Source organism: Nycticebus coucang, chromosome 10 (assembly GCF_027406575.1).
Source record: "Nycticebus coucang isolate mNycCou1 chromosome 10, mNycCou1.pri, whole genome shotgun sequence".
Lineage (NCBI taxonomy): Eukaryota > Metazoa > Chordata > Mammalia > Primates > Lorisidae > Nycticebus > Nycticebus coucang.
Window position 1 is genome coordinate 115253251 of NC_069789.1, and position 22417 is coordinate 115275667.

General features: G+C 49.9%; 1 protein-coding gene across 1 annotated transcript; it reads left to right on the top strand.

The window, feature by feature from the left end:
* Positions 1–855: 855 nt before the first annotated feature.
* On the top strand, positions 856–22349 carry TSKS (testis specific serine kinase substrate). Its single transcript, XM_053607772.1, has 11 exons — positions 856–1025; positions 1447–1675; positions 15430–15525; positions 15727–15810; positions 16061–16171; positions 16709–16995; positions 17570–17764; positions 18164–18337; positions 19588–19723; positions 21921–22045; positions 22174–22349. The coding sequence occupies exons 1-11, from the start codon at positions 856–858 to the stop codon at positions 22328–22330; spliced, it is 1764 nt and encodes a 587-aa protein (XP_053463747.1). The 3' UTR covers positions 22331–22349.
* Positions 22350–22417: the final 68 nt, after the last annotated feature.

The following is a 22417-nucleotide window of genomic DNA, read 5'->3' on the forward strand; positions in this document are numbered from 1 at the left end:
AGAATTTGGACCCAGACACAGACCCATGCAAAGGGAAGACAATGTGAAGACACAAGAGGAAGATGGGCATCTACAAGCCAAGGGGACATCAGAGCCTATGAAGCTAGAGCAGAGGAATGAGGCCTAGAACACATCTCCCTCATGGAACCCAGAAGGATCCAGCCCTGCCAACACCTAATCCTGGACTTCTAGTCTCCAGGACTGTGACAGTGTTTCTTTTGTTTAACCCACCTAATCTGTGGTTCTTTGCTATGGCAGCCCCAAGAAACTAATATGACCCCCAAATATGTCAACAAATGCATATCATTAACTATAGTTCAATGATTGTTTTAATAGGCAAGGAGTAAAAGGCTCAAATCCAAGTTTACAATCAGTGAGTTTTGGCAAATGCGGTCATCTGATTTTGATTCTCTTTATATTATTTACCAACCTCTGGTATTTTCTTGCTTGCACATCTGTCTGTTGCCTTCCCCACCCCACCTCAAGCCCCATAGAATATCAGATTCTCCTGAGAAGAGCCTGAACCTCCATCTTCATTGACCACCACAGGCTCTCAGATCCCAGGCAAATGCCAAGGCCAGGGTGTGGTGCTGGAAAGACCCCACATGGCAGCTCTAAAGAAGAGGGGCCCATCCACTGTGGAACTAGAATCTTGAGCAGGAAGAGTTCACCCAGCCCCCTGGGGGACAGACCTGAGCCGGCACCTATCCCTGCCCCCCACTCACTGGGGTCCAGTGGTTGGGTCCTTTGTGAGGCAAGCTGCAGCGGACAGGGGACTCTGAGGGTCGGTGGTCAGAGTAGGTGGGGCTTCTCAGAGGAAGGAACCCCTGGGAGCAGGACCCCCCCCCCCATGCCATGGCGAGCGTGGTGGTGAAGACGATCTGGCAGTCCAAAGAGATCCATGAGGCCGGAGACCCCCCTGCAGGGGTCGAGAGCCGCTCCCAGCTCGTCCCTGAGGCTCCTGGGGGGGTGACCATCCCAGCCAAGGGGATCACGAAGAAAAAGAAGGCCGTGTCGTTCCACGGGTGGGTTTGTCGCACCCTGTCGGGGACGGTCCTAGCGCCCAGCACTGCTTCCAACAGAACACAAGTCCCACAGTGGGTGCAGGAGGAAGGGGAGGGGGAGAAGAGGAGGGGATGGGAGTCAGGCAAGAGGGTGGCTGCGAAAGAGAAATCAAGAGTCAGGGAGGTAGAGAGGATGAAGGCAGTGGGGATGGAGGGAGGGAGGGAGAAGTGGGAAGAAGAAGGGGGGCTAGTGAAGGAAGAACTTAGCCAGCCAGTGGGACGGATGAAGGGGGAAGAAAGTAGGCAGTGAGGAAGGAGCAGATGGAGAAAGTAGGCAGTGAGGTTGGAGTCAGAGGGAGCAGTGATGTGGGGACAGGAAGGCAGGAGAGGCCCCACCAGGTGGGGCTGCATCTCCACCTTCCTGCCTGTTTCTCCTCTCCAGGGTGGAGCCCCGGACGTCCCACGAGCCAATGCACTGGTGCCTGAACCTCAAACGGTCCTCGGCCTGCACCAATGTGTCACTGCTCAACCTGGCCGCCATGGAGCCCACTGACTCCTCCGGGACAGACTCAACCACAGAAGACAGCAGTGGCCCACTTGCACTGCCCGGGCCCCCCGCCTCCCCCACCCAACCCTGGGTTCCTGATGACCCAGACATCACAGAAATACTGGTGAGGGGCCCCCAGCTGGGGAGAAACAGGCTCCTCAACCTGGTAGTGGGCAAATACCAAGGAGAGGGGGCACCCTGTGTTTCCAGTTCTTTTTTTTTTGTAGAGACAGAGTCTCACTTTATGGCCCTCGGTAGAGTGCCGTGGCCTCACACAGCTCACAGCAACCTCCAACTCCTGGGCTTAAGCGATTCTCTTGCCTCAGCCTCCAGAGCAGCTGGGACTACAGGAGCCCGCCACAAGGCCCGGCTATTTTTTTGTTGCAGTTTGGCCGGGGCTGGGTTTGAACCCGCCACCCTCCTCAGTATATGGGGCCGGCGCCCTACCAACTGAGCCACAGGTGCCACCCATGTGTTCCCAGTTTTAAATGAGAAACTTCTAGTCACTCCTTGAGACCAAGAGGAGCTGCTTCCTCCTTTCCTGACAGCCAGCCGTGAATCTGGGAGTCAGTTATTATTAGTTCATTTGATCACTCCCAAGTGTCCCAGGTGAGGGTTGACTCATAGATGGGACTCAGGTAGGGTCCTTGCCTCTGTGGAGATCGCCATCTGATGAAGGCAACAGACTGAGGTTCCATTCCATTCCATTGTGAAATTTGTCAGAGGGCCTCTGAAACCAGCTGGGGGCATCTGAGAAACTTTCCTGAAAGAGGCAGTGTTGAAACTGGGTCTTGACAGATAAGTAGGAGTTCTCTGAGGGGGTCACCTATGAATTTGGAGCAAAACTAAAAGCTAAGGTCTAGAAATTTTTTTTTCTTTTTTATGGATCTAGAAATTCTTGAAAAAAGCTTGTAGTGCTCCTTTAACCCCCACACCCCTCGCACACACCTTACCCCTCATCAGGCTTCTCCTAAGCCAGACCTGAACTGAGCCCCACCCTGACGCTGAGAATTACACCAAGAATAACTAGGATCATAATGATGCCAGGAAGATTCACTAGCATTCACAGAACCCTTTCTTTCTTTCTTTTTTTCTTCTTTCTTCTTTTTTATTTATTTATTTTTTTATTTTTTATCGTTGGGGATTCATTGAGGGTACAATAAGCCAGGTTACATTGATTGCAATTGTTAGGTAAAGTCCCTCTTGCAATCATGTCTTGCCCCCATAAAGTGTGACACACACCAAGGCCCCACCCCCCTCCCTCCATCCCTCTTTCTGCTTTTCCTCCCCCCCATAACCTTAATTGTCACTAATTGTCCTCATATCAAAATTGAGTACATAGGATTCATGCTTCTCCATTCTTGTGATGCTTTACTAAGAATAATGTCTTCCACTTCCATCCAGGTTAATACGAAGGATGTAAAGTCTCCATTTTTTTAATAGCTGAATAGTATTCCATGGTGTACATATACCACAGTTTGTTAATCCATTCCTGGGTTGGTGGGCATTTAGGCTGTTTCCACATTTTGGCGATTGTAAATTGAGCTGCAATAAACAGTCTAGTACAAGTGTCCTTATGATAAAAGGATTTTTTTCCTTCTGGGTAGATGCCCAGTAATGGGATTGCAGGATCAAATGGGAGGTCTAGCTTGAGTGCTTTGAGGTTTCTCCATACTTCCTTCCAGAAAGGTTGTACTAGTTTGCAGTCCACCAGCAGTGTAAAAGTGTTCCCTTCTCTCCACATCCACGCCAGCATCTGCAGTTTTGAGATTTTGTGATGTGGGCCATTCTCGCTGGGGTTAGATGATATCTCAGGGTTGTTCTGATTTGCATTTCCCTAATATATAGAGATGATGAACATTTTTTCATGAGTTTGTTAGCCATTCGTCTGTCATCTTTAGAGAAGGTTCTATTCATGTCTCTTGCCCATTGATATATGGGATTGTTGGCTTTTTTTCATGTGGATTAATTTGAGTTCTCTATAGATCCTACTTATCAAGCTTTTGTCTGATTGAAAATATGCAAATATCCTTTCCCACTGTGTAGGTTGTCTCTTTGCTTTGGTTATTGTCTCCTTAGCTGTGCAGAAGCTTTTCAGTTTAATGAAGTCCCATTTGTTTATTTTTGTTGTTGTTGCAATTGCCATGGCAGTCTTCTTCATGAAGTCTTTCCCCAGGCCAATATCTTCCAGTGTTTTTCCTATGCTTTCTTTGAGGATTTTTATTGTTTCATGCCTTAAATTTAAATCCTTTATCCATTTTGAATCAATTTTTGTGAGTGGGGAAAGGTGTGGGTCCAGTTTCAGTCTTTCACATGTAGACATCCAGTTCTCCCAACACCATTTATTGAATAGGGAGTCTTTCCCCCAAGGTATGTTCTTGTTTGGTTTATAGAAGATTAGGTGGTTGTAAGATGTTAGTTTCATTTCTTGGTTTTCAATTCGATTCCAAGTGTCTATGTCTCTGTTTTTGTGCCAGTACCATGCTGTCTTTTTTTTTTTTTTTTTTAATTTTGGCCGGGGCTAGGTTTGAACCAGCCACCTCCGGCATATGGGACCGGAGCCCCACTCCTTGAGCCACAGGCGCCGCCCCCATGCTGTCTTTTTATATTTTTATTATTTTTTTTTTTTGTAGAGACAGAGTTTCACTTTATTGCCCTCCGTAGAGTGCCGTGGCATCACACAGCTCACAGCAACCTCCAACTCCTGGGCTTAGGTGATTCTCCTGCCTCAGCCTCCTGAGTAGCTGGGACTACAGGCGCCCGCCACAACGCCCGGCTATTTTTTTGTTGCAGTTTGGCCGGGGCCGGGTTTGAACCCGCCACCCTCGGTATATGGGGCTGGCGCCCTGCTCACTGAGCCACAGGCGCCGCCCCAGTACCGGCTGTCTTGACCACCATGGCTTTGTAGTACAGACTAAAATCTGGTATACTGATGCCCCCAGCTTTATTTTTATTACTAAGAACTGCCTTAGCTATACGGGGTTTTTTCCGGTTCCATACAAAATGCAGAATCATTTTCTCCAAATCTTGAAAGTACGATGTTGGTATTTTGATAGGAATGGCATTGAATAGGTAGATTGCTTTGGGAAGTATAGACATTTTAATAATGTTGATTCTTCCCATCCATGAGCATGGTATGTTCTTCCATTTGTTAATATTCTCTGCTATTTCCTTTCTGAGGATTTCATAATTTTCTTTTTTTTTTTTTTTGTAGAGACAGAGTCTCACTGTACCACCCTCAGGTACAGTGCCGTGGCGTCACACTGCTCACAGCAACCTCTAACTCTTGGGCTTACACGATTCTCTTGCCTCAACCTCCCGAGCAGCTGGGACTACAGGCGCCCGCCACAACGCCCGGCTATTTTTTTGTTGCAGTTTGGCCGGGGCTGGGTTTGAACCCGCCACCCTCGGCATATGGGGCCGGCGCCCTACTCACTGAGCCACAGGCGCTGCCCCTCATAATTTTCTTTATAGAGGTCCTTCACCTCCTTCGTTAGGTATATTCCTAGGTATTTCATTTTTTTTGAAACTATGATGAAGGGAGTTGTGTCCTTAATTAACTTCTCATCTTGACTGTTATTGGTGTATACAAAGGCTACTGACCTGTGGACATTGATTTTATATCCTGAAACATTACTGTATTTTTTGATGACTTCTAGGAGTCTTGGTGACTTCTTTTTTTTTTTTTTTTCCACAGAGCCCTTTCTATGTTCTGGGAGTCTGTTTCCCCATCTGTAAAACAGAAATCCATGCCTTTTTTTTTTGTTTTTTGATAGAATGTCACTCTGTCTGTCACCTTCGGTAGCGTTCCATAGCATCATAGCTCACAGCAACCTCCAATTCTTGGGCTCAAGCAATTCTCTTGCCTCAGCCTCCCAAGTAGCTGGGATTACAGGCACCCACCACAATGCCCAGTTAATTTAGAGACGGGGGTCTTGCTGTTGCTCAGGTTGGTCTCAAACCTGTGAATCCAGGGCTATCCACTGGCCTTGGCCTCCCAGAGCACTAGGATTACAAGCTTGAGCCACAGTGCCCCGCCCCCAGCCAGTTTTTCTATCTTTAGTAGAGACAGAGTCTCTCCTCTTGCTCAGGCTGGTCTCTAACTCCCGAGCTCAAGTGATCCACCCGCCTAGGCCTCCCAGCGTGCTAAGATTACAGGTGTGAGCCACTGCACCCAGCCATGCATTTGTTGTTTTAACGAGTATTTCTTGAATGGCTACGATGTGCCATGGACTGGTCTAGAAGTAGGAAATGCAGCAGCACCCAAGACAGAATTCTAGGTGCAACAGTCCCCACCTCATGAGGGGGCTGTGAGAATGAAGCATAGTTCATTCACGCAGCAAGGAAGATATTGAGACCCAGAAGGGTTAAATAGCATACCCAAGGTCACACAGCTTGACAGGGGTGAGGCCAGGCTTAGGAGTACAGGGAAGTGTGTCATCTTGCATTGATGGGAACAGTAGAGATCACTGTGAGAACCCTGAGGAGGGAAGCCATGGCCCAGCCAGCCATAGTCAAGGAAGGCTTTCTAGAAAAGGCCACACACACTTGGACCTTGAAGATAAGGAAGATAAGGAAGGTGGCAGGGAAGGGTGTCTCAGCTATCAGGAACAGCATGTGCAAATGGACAGGAGCCAAAAAGAACCCAGGGTAGGAAGCTGTAGTTGGTCCCTAAAAGCTGACATGTGGCATGTGAGAGAGATGAGGCTGGAGGAGGCCAGGTCACAGGCCACACAAGCTGAGAAATGAGTTTTCTCCTGAGGGCAGTGGGGAGTCAGGACAGGTTCAAGGAAGAGAGAGAGAGAGGACTTGAGATTTGGGCTCCATTCTATTTAGGAATCCCCTACCACAGTGGTTCTCAACCTTCCTAACACCACAGCCCTTTAATACAGTTCCTGTGGGTCGCGACCCACAGGTTGAGAACTGCTGCCCTACCACATGGCAGGTGCCATGCTTTGTTCCTTATGTTGGGGATCTCATTTTCCTCTCTTGTAACTTCCATAAGGGAATTGTTAAAATTACCCAGGATAAAGATGAAAATAAAAATAACTGAGATAGGCTCGGCACCTGTGGCTCAAATGGCTAAGGCGCCAGCCACATACACCTGAGCTGGCAGGTTCAAATCCAGCCTGCGCCCGCCACACAACAATGATGGCTGCAACCAAAAAATAGCTGGGCATTGTCATGGGCACCAGTAGTCCCAGCTACTTGGGAGGCAGAGGCAGGAGACTCATTTGAGCCCAGGAGTTGGAGGTTGCTGTGAGCTGTGATGCCACAGCACTCTATCCAGGGTGACAGCTTGAGGCTCTGTCTCAAAAAAAAATAAAAATAAAAATAACTGAGGTAGAAAGAGGTAGAGTAACCTTTGCAAGGGCAATGTCAGAGAGCTTATAAGCTGCAGACCCAGAACTACACGGCTAGTGGGTTTGATGCTGAAGCAAAAGTCCTTTCCCTAAGACTTCTAGGCCAGGTGAGGGGACAGTTACAGGGACACATTGAGGACAGGAGAGGAGGCCAGCAGGGGTGGGGAAGGAGGAACAGCTGGAGAGAAGAGAGCAGGGAGAGGGCACTGGGGATAGAATGGACAGCCCTGGAGACATCTCCTCCCCCAGACAGAACAGTTTTCCTCCCTTTCTCCGTGAGCCAGTGTCTCAGGCAGCTCTCACAGCTGTCTGCCTCCCACCAGAGCTATTTCTGAGTCTCATCCCCCAGTGGATGGTGAAGCCTGAGAAAGAGCCCTGGGCCTGACACAGCTGAGTGGTGCTGCTGGGAGTTTCAGCTTCCCTGGGCTTCAGCTTTCTTCCCTGTGAAATGGAAAAAGTAATGAGAGCAGACACCTCTGGTGCGTGCAGGAGAGGTGAGGAGGAACAGCAAGAGCAGATTCCATCACCCAGCACTTCAGCGGCACACAGAAAGAAAGCTGGAGACAGGCAAAAAGCAAGGGGTAGAGACCCCGGGGAACAGAAACCCAGAGAGAGAAGGGGTCAGAGACCCAGAGAGAGGAGGGTGGGGATAGAGATGCAGAGCTGGAAGGGGACAAAGATGGGGGGTACAGACTCAGAAAATGGAGGGGACAGAGGTCAGGGTGGGGGGAACAGAGACTCAGAAACAGGGGGTAAGAGACTCAGAGGGGAGAAGACAGAGACTTGTTTTGGGGGGAGGCGGGACAGAGACCCAGAGAGAGGGTGTCACTGGTCCAGTGTGGGTATGATGAAGACTTAGAGATAAAAAAAGGAAATTGACCCAAAGTGGGGGGACAGAGACCCACAGACGAGAATAGAAGCCTAGAGAGATGGAGACATCACAGAGGAGGGAAATAAAGACCTGGAGAAAGGGATGGACGTTGGAGATGGGAAAGATAGAGACTCCAAGGGTGGGGAGAGACCCAGAGAGACAAAGGTAAACAAGAAACAGAAAATGCAGGCCCAGGAAAGGGGAGACCAAAAGGCAAAGGGGGGAAGACATAGAAGCAAGACAGAGTCAGTGACTCAGAAACTGTGGGAGACAGTGTCCCCCCTGGAAAGGGGGACAGAGACCTGGGAAAGAGGACAAAAGCCTAAGAAGTGAGACTCAGAGAAAGGGAGACAGACGTTGAGATTTGGACGGCAGAGACCAGTGAGGAGAGACAGAAAACCAGAGATAGAGAAGGAGAACAGAGACCCCGAGAAAGAGAAAGAACAGACACCAGAGAGAAGTGGGGATCAGTGAAACAGGAGGTGATGGAGAGAGAGTCATGAGTACCAGGTAGGAAGAGGGAGGCAGGAGGATGGCACAGCAGACAGCATTGGCTCCTGTCATAAGCTATGATGTTTTTTGGAGGCTAAAGGATGCAGCTAAGAAGGTTATACTGCTTTTTGGAGATTGACAGGACAATTCTTTGGACCCCTGCTCACTGTCTGCAGATTTCTCTGAGGCCACAGTGAGGGTATATGTTGCTAAATTCCCTTACTGTAGATGCTGTCCTATTGTCATTATAATTTTTCTTTCTTCTTTTTTTTTTAGACAAAGTCTCAGTCTTTCACCCTGGGTAGAGTGCCATGCCATCATTGTAGCTTACAGCAACCTCAAATCTTGGGCTCAAGAGTTCCTCTGGCCTCAGTTTTTCTATTTTTAGTACGCACAGGGTCTCACTCTTGCTCAGGCTGGTCTCCAATCCTGAGCTCAAGCAGTCTGCCCACCTCTACCTCCCAGAATGCTAGGATTACAGGCTTGAGCCACTGCACCCAACAATTGTTATTTTTTAGAGATTAGGTCTCACTTCATCATACCCACACTGGACCAGGCTGAAATGCAGTGTCTGTTCTCAGGCACAGTTACAGGGCACGACAATGTGAAAACCTGGGCTCAAGCAATCCTCTTGCCTCAGCCTTCTGAGCAGTTGGCTGAGCAGTTGGCACTACAGGCACCTGCTGCTGCACCAGCTTTGTTGTCGCCTACTTATAACAGCACTGATACTCATCACTGTACTAGGTTTATTGATTGTATCAAGTTTTTTTGTTTTTTTGAGACAGAGTCTCAAGTTGTCACCCTGGGTAGAGTGCTGTGGCGTTACAGCTCACAGGAACCTCAAACTCCTGGGCTCAAGCAATTCTCTTGCCTCGCCTCCCAAGTAGCTGGGACTCCAGGCACCTGCCACAATGCCTGGTTATTTTTGTTGTTGTTGCAGTTATCGTTGTTTTAGGTGGCCTGGGCCAGGTTTGAACCCGCCAGCCTCGGTGTATGTGGCCGGCACCCTAACCACTGAGCTATGAGCGAGGCTCTTATATCAAGTTGTTTATCCTTCCTCACTGCCATCTAAACAAGCTATCATTATTCCCACTTTACGGGAAAAGAAATTGAGGCAGGCTCCAAGAGGGAAATTGGTTGGCTGAGAGTTTCACAGTATGTGGGTGGCCGAGCAGAAGTGTGTCCCAAGACCCTGGCTGTTCCTACCATGGCATTTACTTCTCAGCAAAGGCTGGCAGTCTCTGCCTTCCTAAAACTCTCATCCAGGGCCTCTGGCTGCAACTGCGTTTTTTTCAGAGAAGTGTTGACCAATGGCTTCTGTGCCAGCACATGTTTGTGCCGATAGCAACCCTGTTAAGGTAGCTGTTGATCAGATTTATAGTTTACAGGTCAGGAAACACAGGAACTCCCCTCCCTGAGTTCATGTAACTAGTAAGTGGGAGAAATGAGCAGTCCCCAGGATCTGTTCCCTCAGTTTTCAGCATAGGCATTCCAACTCTTCAGTTTAGAAAGATACCTGATCAAGAGTGAGACCCCATCTCTAAAAAATAGCTGGGTGTTGTGGCGGGCGCCTGTAGTCCCAGCTACCTGGGAGGCTGAGGCAAGAGAATTGCTTGAACCCAAGAGTTTGAGGCTGCTGTGAGCTAAGATGCCATAACACTCTACCAAGGGTGACAAAGTGAGATTCTGTCTCAAAAAAAAAAAGAAATGGGCAGCGCCTGTGGCTCAAAGGAGTAGGGTGCTGGGCGGCGCCTGTGGCTCAGTCGGTAAGGCGCCGGCCCCATATACCGAGGGTGGCGGGTTCAAACCCGGCCCCGGCTGAACTGCAACCAAAAAATAGCCGGGCGTTGTGGCGGGCGCCTATAGTCCCAGCTACTTGGGAGGCTGAGGCAAGAGAATCGCTTAAGCCCAGGAGTTGGAGGTTGCTGTGAGCTGTATGATGCCATGGCACTCTGCCAAGGGCCATAAAGTGAAACTCTGTCTCTACAAAAAAAAAAAAAAAAAAGGAGTAGGGTACTGGCCCCATATGCTGGAGGTGGTGGGTTCAAACCCAGCCACGGCCAAAAAAAAAACAAAAAAACTGCAAAAAAGAAAAAAGAAAAAAAAAAAGAAAGGCACTTTGTGTAATGATTATCAATTGCTTTGAATTACCCCAAAACCTCAAACAGACCTGGAGCAGCTCACCTGGGTACCTCGGGTTCAGTGTGTTTCAAGAGGTTGCAGTCAAGATTTTGGCATGGGTAGCATTCATCTGAAGGGTTGACTGGGACTGGAGGTTGTGCTACCAAGATGGCACCTCATATGGCACCTTGGTTGGAGGCCTCAGTTCATTCCTTGACACATGGGCCTTGCCATAGATGGCTGCATATGACGTGGCAACTATCATTCACCAGAACAAGAGACAACAGATAGAAAATAGTTCCTTCCTTTAAATTTTAATTTTTAAAAAAATATAGACAGAGATGGGTCTTGCACTTGCTCAGTCTGGTCTCGAACTTTTGATCTTAAGCAAATCTTCTGTCTCAGCCTCCCAAAGTGCTAGAATTATAGGCGTGAGCCATTTCATCTGGCTAAGGCAGGTTTTTTGTTTTGTTTTGTTTTGTTTTTTGAGACAGCGTCTCACTTGGTCACCCTCAGTAAAGTTCCATGGCATCTTAGCTCACAGCAACCTCAAACTCAGGTAGCTGGGACCCACCATAGCGCCCGGCTATTTTTTAACGGATGGGCTCTCACTCTTGCTCAGGTTGGTCTCGAACTCGTGAGCTCAGGCAATCCACCCACCTTAGCCTCCCAAGTGTTGGGATTACAGGCATGAGCCACAGTGCCTGGCTGAAACAGTTTCTCTCTTTTTTTCTTTTTTTGAGAAAGAGCCTCAAGCTGTCACCCTGGGTAGAGTGCTGCAGCATCACAGCTCACAGCAACCTCCAACTCCTGGGCTCAAGTGATTCTCTTGCCTCAGCCTCCCAAGTAGCTGGGACTACAGGCACCTGCCACAGTGCCCGGCTATTTTTTGGTTGCGGCCGTCATTGTTGTTTGGCGGCCCTGGGGTGGATTCAGACCTGCCAGCTCAGGTGTATGTGGGTGGTGCCTTTGCCACTTGAGCCACAGGCACTGAGCCAACTTTTTTTTTTTTTTGAGACAGAATCTCACTTTGTTGTCCTGGGTAGAGTGCTGTGGTGTCACAGCTCACAGCAACCTCCAACTCTTGGGCTTAAGCAATTCTCTTGCCTCATCCTCCCAAGTAGCTGGCATTACAGGCACCCACCATAACGCCCGGCTATTTTTTTGGTTGTAGTTGTCTTTGTTTGGCAGGCCCAGGCTGGATTCGAACCTGCCAGCTCTGATGTATATGGCTGGCACCCTAGCGACTGAGCTACAGGTGCTGAGCCTGAAACAGTTTCTTTTATGAACTAGCCCCTTAACTCATACATCATCACTTCCAGATTATTCTGTTTACTAGGTGTACTTTTCTTTCTTTCTTTCATTTTTCCTAGGTAGAACACCATGGTATCATAGCTCACAGCAACCTGAAAGTCTTAGGCTCAAGAGATCCTCTTTCCTAAACCTCCTGAGTAGCTGGGACTACAGGCATATGCCACTACACCTGGCTAGTTTTTTCTGTTTAGTAGAGAAGGGGTCTCACTCTTACTCAGGCTGGTCTCAAACTCCTGAGATCAAGCAGTCCACCTGCCTCAGGGTCCCAGAGTGCTAGGATTACCTACATGAGCCACCTTGCTGGGTCCTCTTTTCTTTTCCTTTTTTCTTTCTTTCTTTTTTTTTTTTGAGACAGAGTCTCACCGTGCTGCCCTCTGTAGAATGCCATGGCATCACAGCTCACAGCAACCTCTAACTCCTGGGCTTAAATGATTCTCTTGCCTCAGCCTCCCAAGTGGCTGGGAATACAGGTGCCTGCTACAATGCCTGGCTATTTTTTTGTTGTAGTTGTCATTGTTCTTTAGCTGGCCCGGGCCAGGTTGGAACACTCCAGCCTCAGTGCATGTGGCTGGCACTGCAACTACTGTGCTGAGCCTGCCTGGCCCTATTTTCTTTCTTTCTTTTTTTTTTTTGTTAATACAGAGTCCCACCCTATGCCCCTGAGCAGAGTGCAATGGTCATGGTAGCTCACTGCAACCTCAGACTCGGGCTGTGGACATCCCGCTGCCTCAGCCTCCAGAAGCCACTGGAATTACAGGTGCTTGCTGTGCCTGGCTGAGTTTTTCCATTTTTTTCATGGGTTGGGGGTCTCACTCTTGCTCACGCAAGTCTGGAACTCCTGAGCTCAAGCAATTCTCCCTCCTCAGCCTCCCACAGTGCTGGGATTACAGGCATGAGCCACCGCGCCCGGCGGCCCTATTTTCATATGTTGAACCAACCTTGCATTCTTGGAATAGTTCCCACTTGGTCATGATGTATAATCCTTTTTATATGCTGCTGGATTTGGTTTGCTAGCATTTTGTTGAAAATTTTTGTGACTATATTGATAAAGGATATTGGTCTGTAGTTCTATTTTCTTGTGGTGTTTCTATCTAATTTTGGTACCAAGGCAATAGTGGCCTCATAGAATAAGTCAGAAACTACTCCCTCTTCTATATTTTGGGAGAGTTTGAGATGACTGTGTGCCACTTTTTTTTTTTTTGAGACAGTATCTCACTTGGTCACCCTTGGTAGAGTGCCATGGCATCTTAGCTCACAGCAACCTCAAAGTCTTGGGTTCAAGTGACCCTCTTGCCTTAGCCTCCCAAGTAGCTAATACCACAGGCGCCTGCCACACACCCAGCTATTTTTTAGAGATGGGGTCTCACTCTGACTCAGGCTGGTCTCAAACTCGTGAGCTCAGGCAATCCACCTGCCTCAGCCTCATAAGTGCTGGGATTACAGGCATGAGCCACTGTGCCTGGCCTGCCATTTCTTTTTTTAAGATTGGTAGAATTCACCAGGAAAGACATCTGGTCCTGGGATTTTCTTTGTTAGAAGTTTTTTTGATTTTGTTTTTAAAATTACTAACAATTTCTTTACTTGTTATGGGTCTTTTCAGATTTTTCAGTTCTCCTAGTTTCCTCTTTTTTTTCTTGGTCAGTCTCCATAACAATTTGTCAGTTTTGTTGATATTTTCAATACATCAACTTTTGGTTTTGTTGATTTTTTTCTATTGTCTTTCTATTCTCTATTTCATTTCTCCCCTGCTCTAATATTTATAATTTCCTTCTTTCTGTTAGCTTTGGGTTTAGTTTGCCTCTTTTCTTCGTTTCTTTCTTTTTTTTTTTTTTTGTAGAGACAGAGTCTCACTGTACTGCCCTTGGTAGAGTGCCGTGGCCTCACATGGCTCACAGCAACCTCCAACTCTTGGGCTTATGTGATTCTCTTGCCTCAGCCTCCCGAGTAGCTGGGACTACAGGCGCACGCCACAACGCCCGGCTATTTTTTTGTTGCAGTTTGGCCGGGTCTGGGTTTGAACCCGCCACCTTAGGCATATGGGGCCGGCGCCCTACTCACTGAGCCACAGGCGCCACCCCCTTCTTCGTTTCTTAAGATGGTACATTAGCTTATTGATTTTGAGATCATCTTTTTTAATGTAGTCACACCTATAAATTTCCCTTAAAGCATTGTTTTTGTTGCAATGCTTACATTTTGGAATGCTGTACTTTCATTTTTCTTCATCCCAAACAATTTTATAATTTCCTTCGTGATTTTTTTCTTTGACCCTTTGGTGTTTTGAGTGTGTTGTTTAATTTCCACATATTTGTGTGTTCTCCATATTCTTTCTGATATTGCTTTTTTTTTTAATGAGACAGAGTCTCACTATATCACTACATAGTGAGAGTGCTGAGGCATCACAGCTCACAGCAACCTCTAACTCTTGAGATTAAGCTGTTCTCTTGCCTCAGCCTCCCAAGTAGCTGGAACTACAGGCACCTGCCACAGTGCCTGGCTATTTTTTGTTGCAGTTGTCATTGTTGTTTCGTTGGCCCCAGTTGGGTTCAAACCAGAAACCCTTGGTGTATGTGATTGTTACTGTAACCACTGTGCTATAGGCCCCGAGCCTGATAATGATTTCTGATTGCTCTACTGACATCACTGAGATCAGAAAACATACTTTATGTAAGGTAGAAGATGTTATCTTTGGCCTGTAAAATTCTTTATTATTATTATTTTTTTTTTTGTAGAGACAGAGTTTCACTTTATTACCCTTGGTAGAGTGCCGTGGCCTCACACAGCTCACAGCAACCTCCAACTCCTGGGCCTAAGCAATTCTCCTGCCTCAGCCTCCCGAGTAGCTGGGACTACAGGCACCCGCCACAACGCCCGGCTATTTTTTGGTTGCAGTTTGGCTGGGGCCGGGTTTGAACCCATCACCCTCGGTATATGAGGCCGGCGCCTTACCGACTGAGCCACAGGCGCCGCCCTAAAATTCTTTTATTTATTTGTTTATTTTTTATAGAGACAGAGTCTCACTTTATCACCCTTGGTAGAGTGCTATGGTGTCATAGCTCACAGCAACCTCCAAGTCCTGTGCTTAGGCAATTCTCTTGCCTCAGCCTCCTGAGTAGCTGGGACTACAGGCATCTGCCACAACACCCAGCAATTTTTTTGTTGCAGTTTGGCCGGGGCCGGGTTTGAACCCGCCACCCTCGGTATGTGAGGCCAGTACCTTTGCAAAATGAGCCAAATAACTTCAAAAGTTGTGGTTGTGAGGAATGAAAGAGAAGACGTGTAAGTGATCTGGTGCATAGAGAGTACTCAAATCTGGAAAGTGGGTTCCTTTATCATTCTTCTGCTCCTGAAGAGAAAGATGGAGTATGTATTTTAACACTTTATTTTTTTATGTGTGTGGGTCCCTAGGGCACTTCTCTCAGTGTTTGGTTGAGACCATACTTCTTCTCCCAACATGTCTGAGCACCCCAGTCCCTCCTGGATCCTACATATTCTTCCTCTCAGACTACCACAAAGCAGTATAGTCCATCCCTTTGGTTTACTGAGCAGGAACTAAGAATCAAAGAGGTTCAGCCCCTAGCCCAAAGTCACACAGCCATTCCAGGGCAAAATCAAGGTATAAACACAGTGTCCCAGTTCTAGAGTTTTTCGTGGGGTTGAGGTTTGTGCCCCCCTCCCCCCAATTAACCATGGGCCCACCTATCTCTCATTCTTTCCCAGAATGGAGTCAACAGTGGATTGGTCCGCGCCAAAGACTCCATCACTAGCTTGAAGGAAAAGACCACCCGGGTTAACCAGCATGTGCAAACCCTGCAGGTGTGAGGACCTTCTCTCCCCCTATCCCTCCCTTCCATCCAAGGAAAAGTTTCCCTCTAAGAGCCTGCCCAATGCACCCATAACCCAATTAGGGAGCTTGAGGCTCAGGAGGAAAAGGGACCTTCCCAGGCCCAGATCCTCTCTGGATGGGCTGTCCATTTGTGGCTCCCTGGCTAACCTCACCTCCCTTCCTTGCTCTAGAGTGAGTGTTCCGTGCTGAGTGAGAATCTAGAGAGAAGGCGTCAAGAGGCTGAAGAACTGGAGGGGTACTGTAGTCAACTCAAGGTGAGTCATGAGGGAATGGGAGCTGAGTAGGGAGAAGGAATGAGCGTGAAAAGAGAGGAATGGACTGGGTGGGCCTGAGCGAGACGGGAAAAAGCAGAGGGGGAGCCAAGACAGGTGTTGCTGAGGACCAAGGCCTCTGGTTAGCCAGGGGAAACGGGCTGGTAAGTGGGTGTGTCTAGTGTGCGGGGCGGAGCCTACATGGAGATAGCAAGGCTAAGGGTCTGGAGAAGGAACTGGAATGGGAAGGCAGGGCTCCTGCCCTGGTATCCTGACCCAGGAGAACTGCCGGAAGGTGACCCGGTCGGTGGAAGATGCTGAAATCAAAACCAACGTCTTGAAGCAGAACTCTGCCCTGCTGGAGGTAAGGGGGTGGCGGGGGTGTCCCAGGACTTGTGGGAGGAAGTTGGACGCACGAGTACTTGAGGTACACTTTAGCTGGGTCTTGCTACCCTGCCACCGCCATCGCACTGCCCCTTCGAACACGGTCACACTTAGAATCCACTAATAAGAGGGAATTGAAAGGGGTTCCAACACCAGCTAGGGGACTCCTCCATGCAGTGTCATCAAGTCCCAGAAAGTCTGACTCGAGTTGGACTTCGACTAAGAAGGCCCTGCTGCCCACATGCACACAAGTTTTCCAACGAAATGTCGAGAAAGCTTCAGTTCTTCTTAAGAGTCAAGGGCTGGTATTTGACACCAGAGGGGTGAAGGGTTGGAGGCAAGCTAGCAGAGGACCTCAAATGGTGCATCCCCTCCCTAATGACAGCAAGCGGGACTTCCCACTATCCTGTCCTCACGTGCATCTACTTTCCAATCTCGGGGATTCCTGGGGCGGAGATGGTTGCGGGAGAAAAGGGGCCACGCGTCACGACCCCGCCCGCTCTCCCTCCCCGCCCAGGAAAAGCTGCGCTACCTGCAACAGCAACTGCAGGATGAGACGCCTCGGAGGCAGGAGGCCGAGCTGCAGGAGCTAGAGCAGAAGCTGGAGGCCGGTCTCTCCCGGCACGGCCTGGGCCCTTCTACCCAGCCCCAGGGCTGCTCGGGCCCTCCTGGGAGCCCGGACGAACCCCCGCGGCCGCGCAGTCTGGCCCCCGGCGGCTGGGGAATGGGCCCCCGGGCAGGAGAGGGCCCTTACGTGAGCGAGCAGGAGTTGCAGAAGGTATCAACAGGCCTGGAAGAGCTGAGGTGAGCCGGGACACAAAGGGGTGGGGAGCTTCAAAAGGTTGAAATGGGCGCAACACAGGTGCAGGGCTTCGAGGAATTGGGGTGGGCGGGGCACTGGGGCGGAGCCTCGGGGAGCTGAAGTGGGAGGGACCAAAGGGTGGAGCGTAAACGTCATAGGGGGTGGGGCCCAGGAGTGGGTTCCCAAGGAGACTAGCTGGGGGTTGTGATCTGGGAGGGGAGGACTTGAACTAATTTTTTAGTTCAAGGCTGGGGGCTGAAAGTTCGCATGTGGTTAAATTGAGGTGGACAGGGCTTGGGAGAAGGCCAGTCCTGGAGGAGCCGGGTGGGGCAAGATCGGGTGGGCGATGCCCTGAGGAGGCAGTTTCAGGAAGAGCCAGGGTGGAGCTTGGGGACCTGACCGGGAAAAGGCTAGGACTGTTGATAAAGTGATAAAGGCCGAGTTCTGGAGGACATAAGTAGACTTCACCGAGAGAATCTGGGAACCCTGTGAGTCTGTTGCCACCAGTATGGTCCTGGCGCGGGGGGCCGATGTCTAAACCGAGTCCAGACCCATTCCCTCCCTCTACCCTTCCAGGAGAGAGGTGTCCTCGCTGACCGCCCGGTGGCATCAAGAGGAGGGGGCGGTGCAGGAGGCCTTGAGGCTGCTCGGGGGCCTGGGTGGCAGGCTCGACGGCTTCCTGGGTCAGTGGGAGCGAGCGCAGCGCGAGCAAGCGCAGACGGCACGGGGCTTGCAGGAGCTGAGAGGTCGGGCGGACGAGCTCTGCACCATGTAAGGGCTGGGATCGGCGCGAGGGGTGCGGTTGTAGGAAGGGCGAGGCCTTAAGGGAAAGGGATGGGCCAATGAGTTGCGGCCAGGCTTTCCAGATGGGAAGTGCCAATAGAGAGCAGGATGGGTGGGCCGTACCTAATAAGGCCTGAAGGTTGGAGCCAAGTACAGGTGTTTTATACCTTAAAAGTGGGACGGGGAAATACAATTAAAGGGCGAGAATGGACATTCCAGACACTAAAATACAAAAGGAGCAGCCAACCGGAGTAGGGAGGCGTAGGCAGAACGGAGAATTGCGGACTAGATGGAGACCCAAGCGCCGGGCTAGTTAATGGGTGGAGCTTTGCCAGGGTTATACAATTCTAGAGGCGACCAGCAGCACTGGTTACTCTGATGTCTCAGGGTGGAGCGGTCAGCAGTGTCTGTGGCTTCACTGCGGAGTGAACTGGAGGGGCTGGGCCCAGTGAAACCGATTTTGGAAGAGCTGGGGCGGCAATTTCAGAATTCTCGAAGGGGGTCTGATCTCTCCATGAACCTGGATCGGTCCTCCCAAGGCTCCTGTACCCGTTGTGCTAGGTAAGTAAGGCGGGATGGGGCCTATCTCCAGCTGAATTCTAGGTTACCTTATAAATGGAAATGTTGAAGGAGATGGGGCATTAGCTAGGGATGGGGGGGTTGCTCACTTTGGAGGCAGGGGTTCTAATTAATTGCAGGACCAGCCAGTCCTGATGCATTATGGGAGTCACATTTCTTCCCCACCCACAAAGTAAAATTAATGTCTTGAGGAACTCAAGATAGCCTTGATAGGCTGGGCATGATGGCTCACACCTGTAATCCCAGCACTCTGGGAGGCTGAGGCAGATGGATGGCCTGAGCTCACAGGCTGGAGACCAGCCTAAGCAAGAGTGAGACCCTCTCTCTAAAAACAGCCAGGCATTGTAGTGGGTGCCTGTAGTCCCACCTACTTGGGAGACTGAGGCAGGGGAATCGCTTGAGTCCAAGAGTTTGAGGTTGCTGTGAGCTGTGATGCTACAGCACTCTACCAAGGGTGACAAAGTGAGAGTCTGTCTCAAAAAAAAAAAAAGGAAGAAAGAAAAGGAAAGGAAAAGGGCGGCGCCTGTGGCTCAGTGAGCAGGGCACCGGCCCCATATACCGAGGGTGGCGGGTTCAAACCCGGCCCCGGCCAAACTGCAACAAAAAAATAGCCGGGCGTTGTGGCGGGCACCTGTAGTCCCAGCTACTCGGGAGGCTGAGGCAGGAGAATCGCCTAAGCCCAGGAGTTGGGGGTTGCTGTGAGCTGTGTGACGCCACGGCACTCTACCAAGGGCAATAAAGTGAAACTCTGTCTCTACAAAAAAAAAAAAAAAAAAGAAAAGGAAAGGAAAAAAAGAAAGCCTTAATAAATTTCAAGCCTCATGTATTTTCAGGGCCTTGTGGGGAGGTTGGGATGTGGTATACGGTGAGAGGCTGTGTTTCCTAGTGCATTGTTGGGAAACTGAGCCCTTGATGTATTGTGGGAGCCAACGGATACCATGCTTGGTCCATTGCAGGAAAGGGACACTCCCCAAATGTGAGATTTGATGGCCTTAGGAAATCATGGGCTGTCCCCCTTTGTGAGTGGGATACCCAGGGCACTGTGGGAATTCCCCACACTGTGAAAACCACAGGACACTTGATCCACTCACTATAGGATGGCCCTGTGCTTGGGAAGAAGGTTGCACAGGGTGGAAATGGGGCCAGATGGAGGTTGGACAGGTGAGCATGGGGAATCCTGGGAATGGAGTTAGTACTGGGTTTCTTTCATCTGGTGACCATTCCCCCCCAAGCCAGGGGCAGCAGTTGTCCACGGAGTCCCTGCAGCAGCTGCTGGAGCGAGCACTGACCCCGCTAGTGGATGAGGTGAAGCAGAGAGGCCTGGCTCCTGCCTGCCCCAGCTGCCAAAGGCTACACAAGAAGATTCTGGTACCAGGGACCATGGGCCACTGGGTCCTGCTTTACTTTAATGTTAGGGCAGGGGGAGAGGAGCCCCTACTTTAATGTTAGGGCAGGGGGAGAGGAGCCCCAAGTACAAGGATCCTATTGCAGTGTGGTAGGAAAGGAGGGGCTGGGCTGTGAACAGCAGGCACAAGGGGAAGATTTGGCTCTGATGCTTATGGGGAGGGACAAGCAATTTGGTGGTTAGTGAGTCACAAGCCGATTATTATGAAACCTTGGCTGATGGACCTGGGCCCAAAGTAGTATGGGACATTGGATCTGGTGCATTGTGGGACACAGAAGACAGGCACCAGTCTGAAGCTTCATGGGACATGGGCCTGATTTTCTGTAGACCTTAAGAGAGGCAGTGCCTTATATGGGGTCAATGGGGTCAGGTATACTGTGGTCAGATAGGGGACTCAATGCCTATAGGACACAGTAAGCTCCAATGCATTATGGGAAATGGAACCACAGCTCTTTATGGCGCATTTCATAACAGACTTAAGCCTAATAGTTGATAGATGGAGATTGAGTCCTGGTGCATTGTGGAATATTAAGATCTAATGTGAGGGCCAGGCACTGTGACTCATGCCTGGAATTCCAGCACTCTGGTAGGCCGAGGTGGACTGCATAAGCTCAGGAGTTTGAGACCAGCCTGAGCAAAAGCGAGACCTTGTCTCTACTAAAAATGGAAAAACTGAGGTAAGAAGACCTATGAATTCATAAGTGAATTCTTGAACCCAAGAGTTGGAGGTTGCTGTGAGCTGTGATGTCACAGCACTCTACCCAGGGCAACAGCTTGAGACTCTTTCTCAAAAAAAAAAAAAAAAAAAAAAAGATCTGGGCGGCACCTGTGGCTCAGTGAATAGGGCGCCAGCCCCATATGCCGAGGGTGGTGGGTTCAAGCCCAGCCCCGGCCAAACTGCAACAACAACAACAACAAAAATAGCCAGGCGTGTGGCGGGCGCCTGTAGTCCCAGCTGCTCGGGAGGCTGAGGCAAGAGAATCGCGTAAGCCCAAGAGTTAGAGGTTGCTGTGAGCCATGTGACGCCAGGGCACTCTACCCAAGGGCGGTACAGTGAGACTCTGTCTCTACAAAAAACAAAAAGATCTAATGTGAGGTCAAGGCAGGAGGATCACTTGAGCTCAGGAGTTCAAGACAAGCTTGAGCAAGAGCAAGACCCAGGCTCTACTTAAAAAAAAATAGTCCCAGCTACTCAGGACGCTGAGGCAGGAGGATCACTTGATCCCAGGGATTTGAGTTGAGGTTGCTATGAGCTATGACAATGTCACTATACAACTTGGGTGATAGAACAAGACTCTGTCACACATGCAAAAAAACTAACGTGTTATGGGTTATTGGCCAAGTGTATGATGGGTTACAAATTGTAGTGGGTGAAATAGGCCAGTGAGGCAATACAGGACATTGATGAGGCAACTACAGGACCAGTACATGAGAGGATATGGGGCTTGGTGCATTGTGGGGTGTGTAGAGCCAGTGTACTAATGTGAGATTCCAGTGGATAAGGAGGTTGGGGTTTTGTGAATTATGAAATATAGAAGATCACCATGAGAAAGAATACCAGGGCAGGTTTGGTGCCTGTAGCTTAGTGGTTAGGGTACCGGCCACATGCACCAGGGCTGACGGATTCGAACCCAGCTGGGCCTGCTAAATAACAATGACAACAACAACAAAAATAGCCAGGTGTTGTGGAAGGCGCCTGTAGTCCCAGCTACTTGGGAGGCTGAGGCAAGAGAATCGCTTAAGCCCAAGAGTTTGAGGTTGCTGTGAGCTGTGATGCCACAGCACTGTACCAAAGATGACATAGTGAGACTCTGTCTCAGAAAAAAGAATACCAGGGCACATACACATATCAAATTTAGGATTGTTCACTGGCTTAGGAGACAATACATATGACAGATACTGATTCAGTGCTTGTTGGGATGTGGACCAGTACATTAGGGGGCAGACAGTGGAACAGACCCAGCTTTGGAGCATGAAGGAATTTGGAAGGCCACTGCATTATGGAGTGCTGGAGTCAGTCTCAAACTCAAGGCATAGTGGGATGCTCTGGGAAGGAATGTGGGCCCATGGGACCCTGCCCCTTGCCCTCCGCGATCCAGCTCCCCCTCCACCCCCAGCCCAGTCCAGCAAGCCCAGCCGCGCCTACACTCCTCTCCCCAGGAGCTGGAGCGCCAGGCCTTGGCCAAACATGTCAGGGCAGAGGCCCTGAGCTCCACCCTTCGGCTGGCCCAAGACGAGGCTCTGCGGGCCAAGAACCTGCTACTGACGGACAAGATGAAGCCGGAGTGAGGAAGGAGGCAGAGGGCGTGGGAGGAGGGTGAGGTCTTAGGGAAAGGGCCTGACCCCTCCTTCGGCTCCAGCACCCCAGCACCTAGTCCTGTGGGCACCAATTCCCCACTGTCTGTCATTACAGGGAGAAGGTGGCCGCTCTGGACTATCTACACTTGAAGATGTGCTCCCTCCACGACCAACTCAGCAACCTGCCTCTTGAGGGGTCCGCAGGGACAATGGGGGGAGGTAGTGGTGGGGGAACTCCCCCAAAACGTGGGGGCCCAGCCCCTGAACAATAAATGGCCCCTCATGCTGGCATGAATTCTGTCTCCTTTTTAGCACCAAAAGAGGGCTAGTGAATGGTGCAGATAGCACATACCACCCCT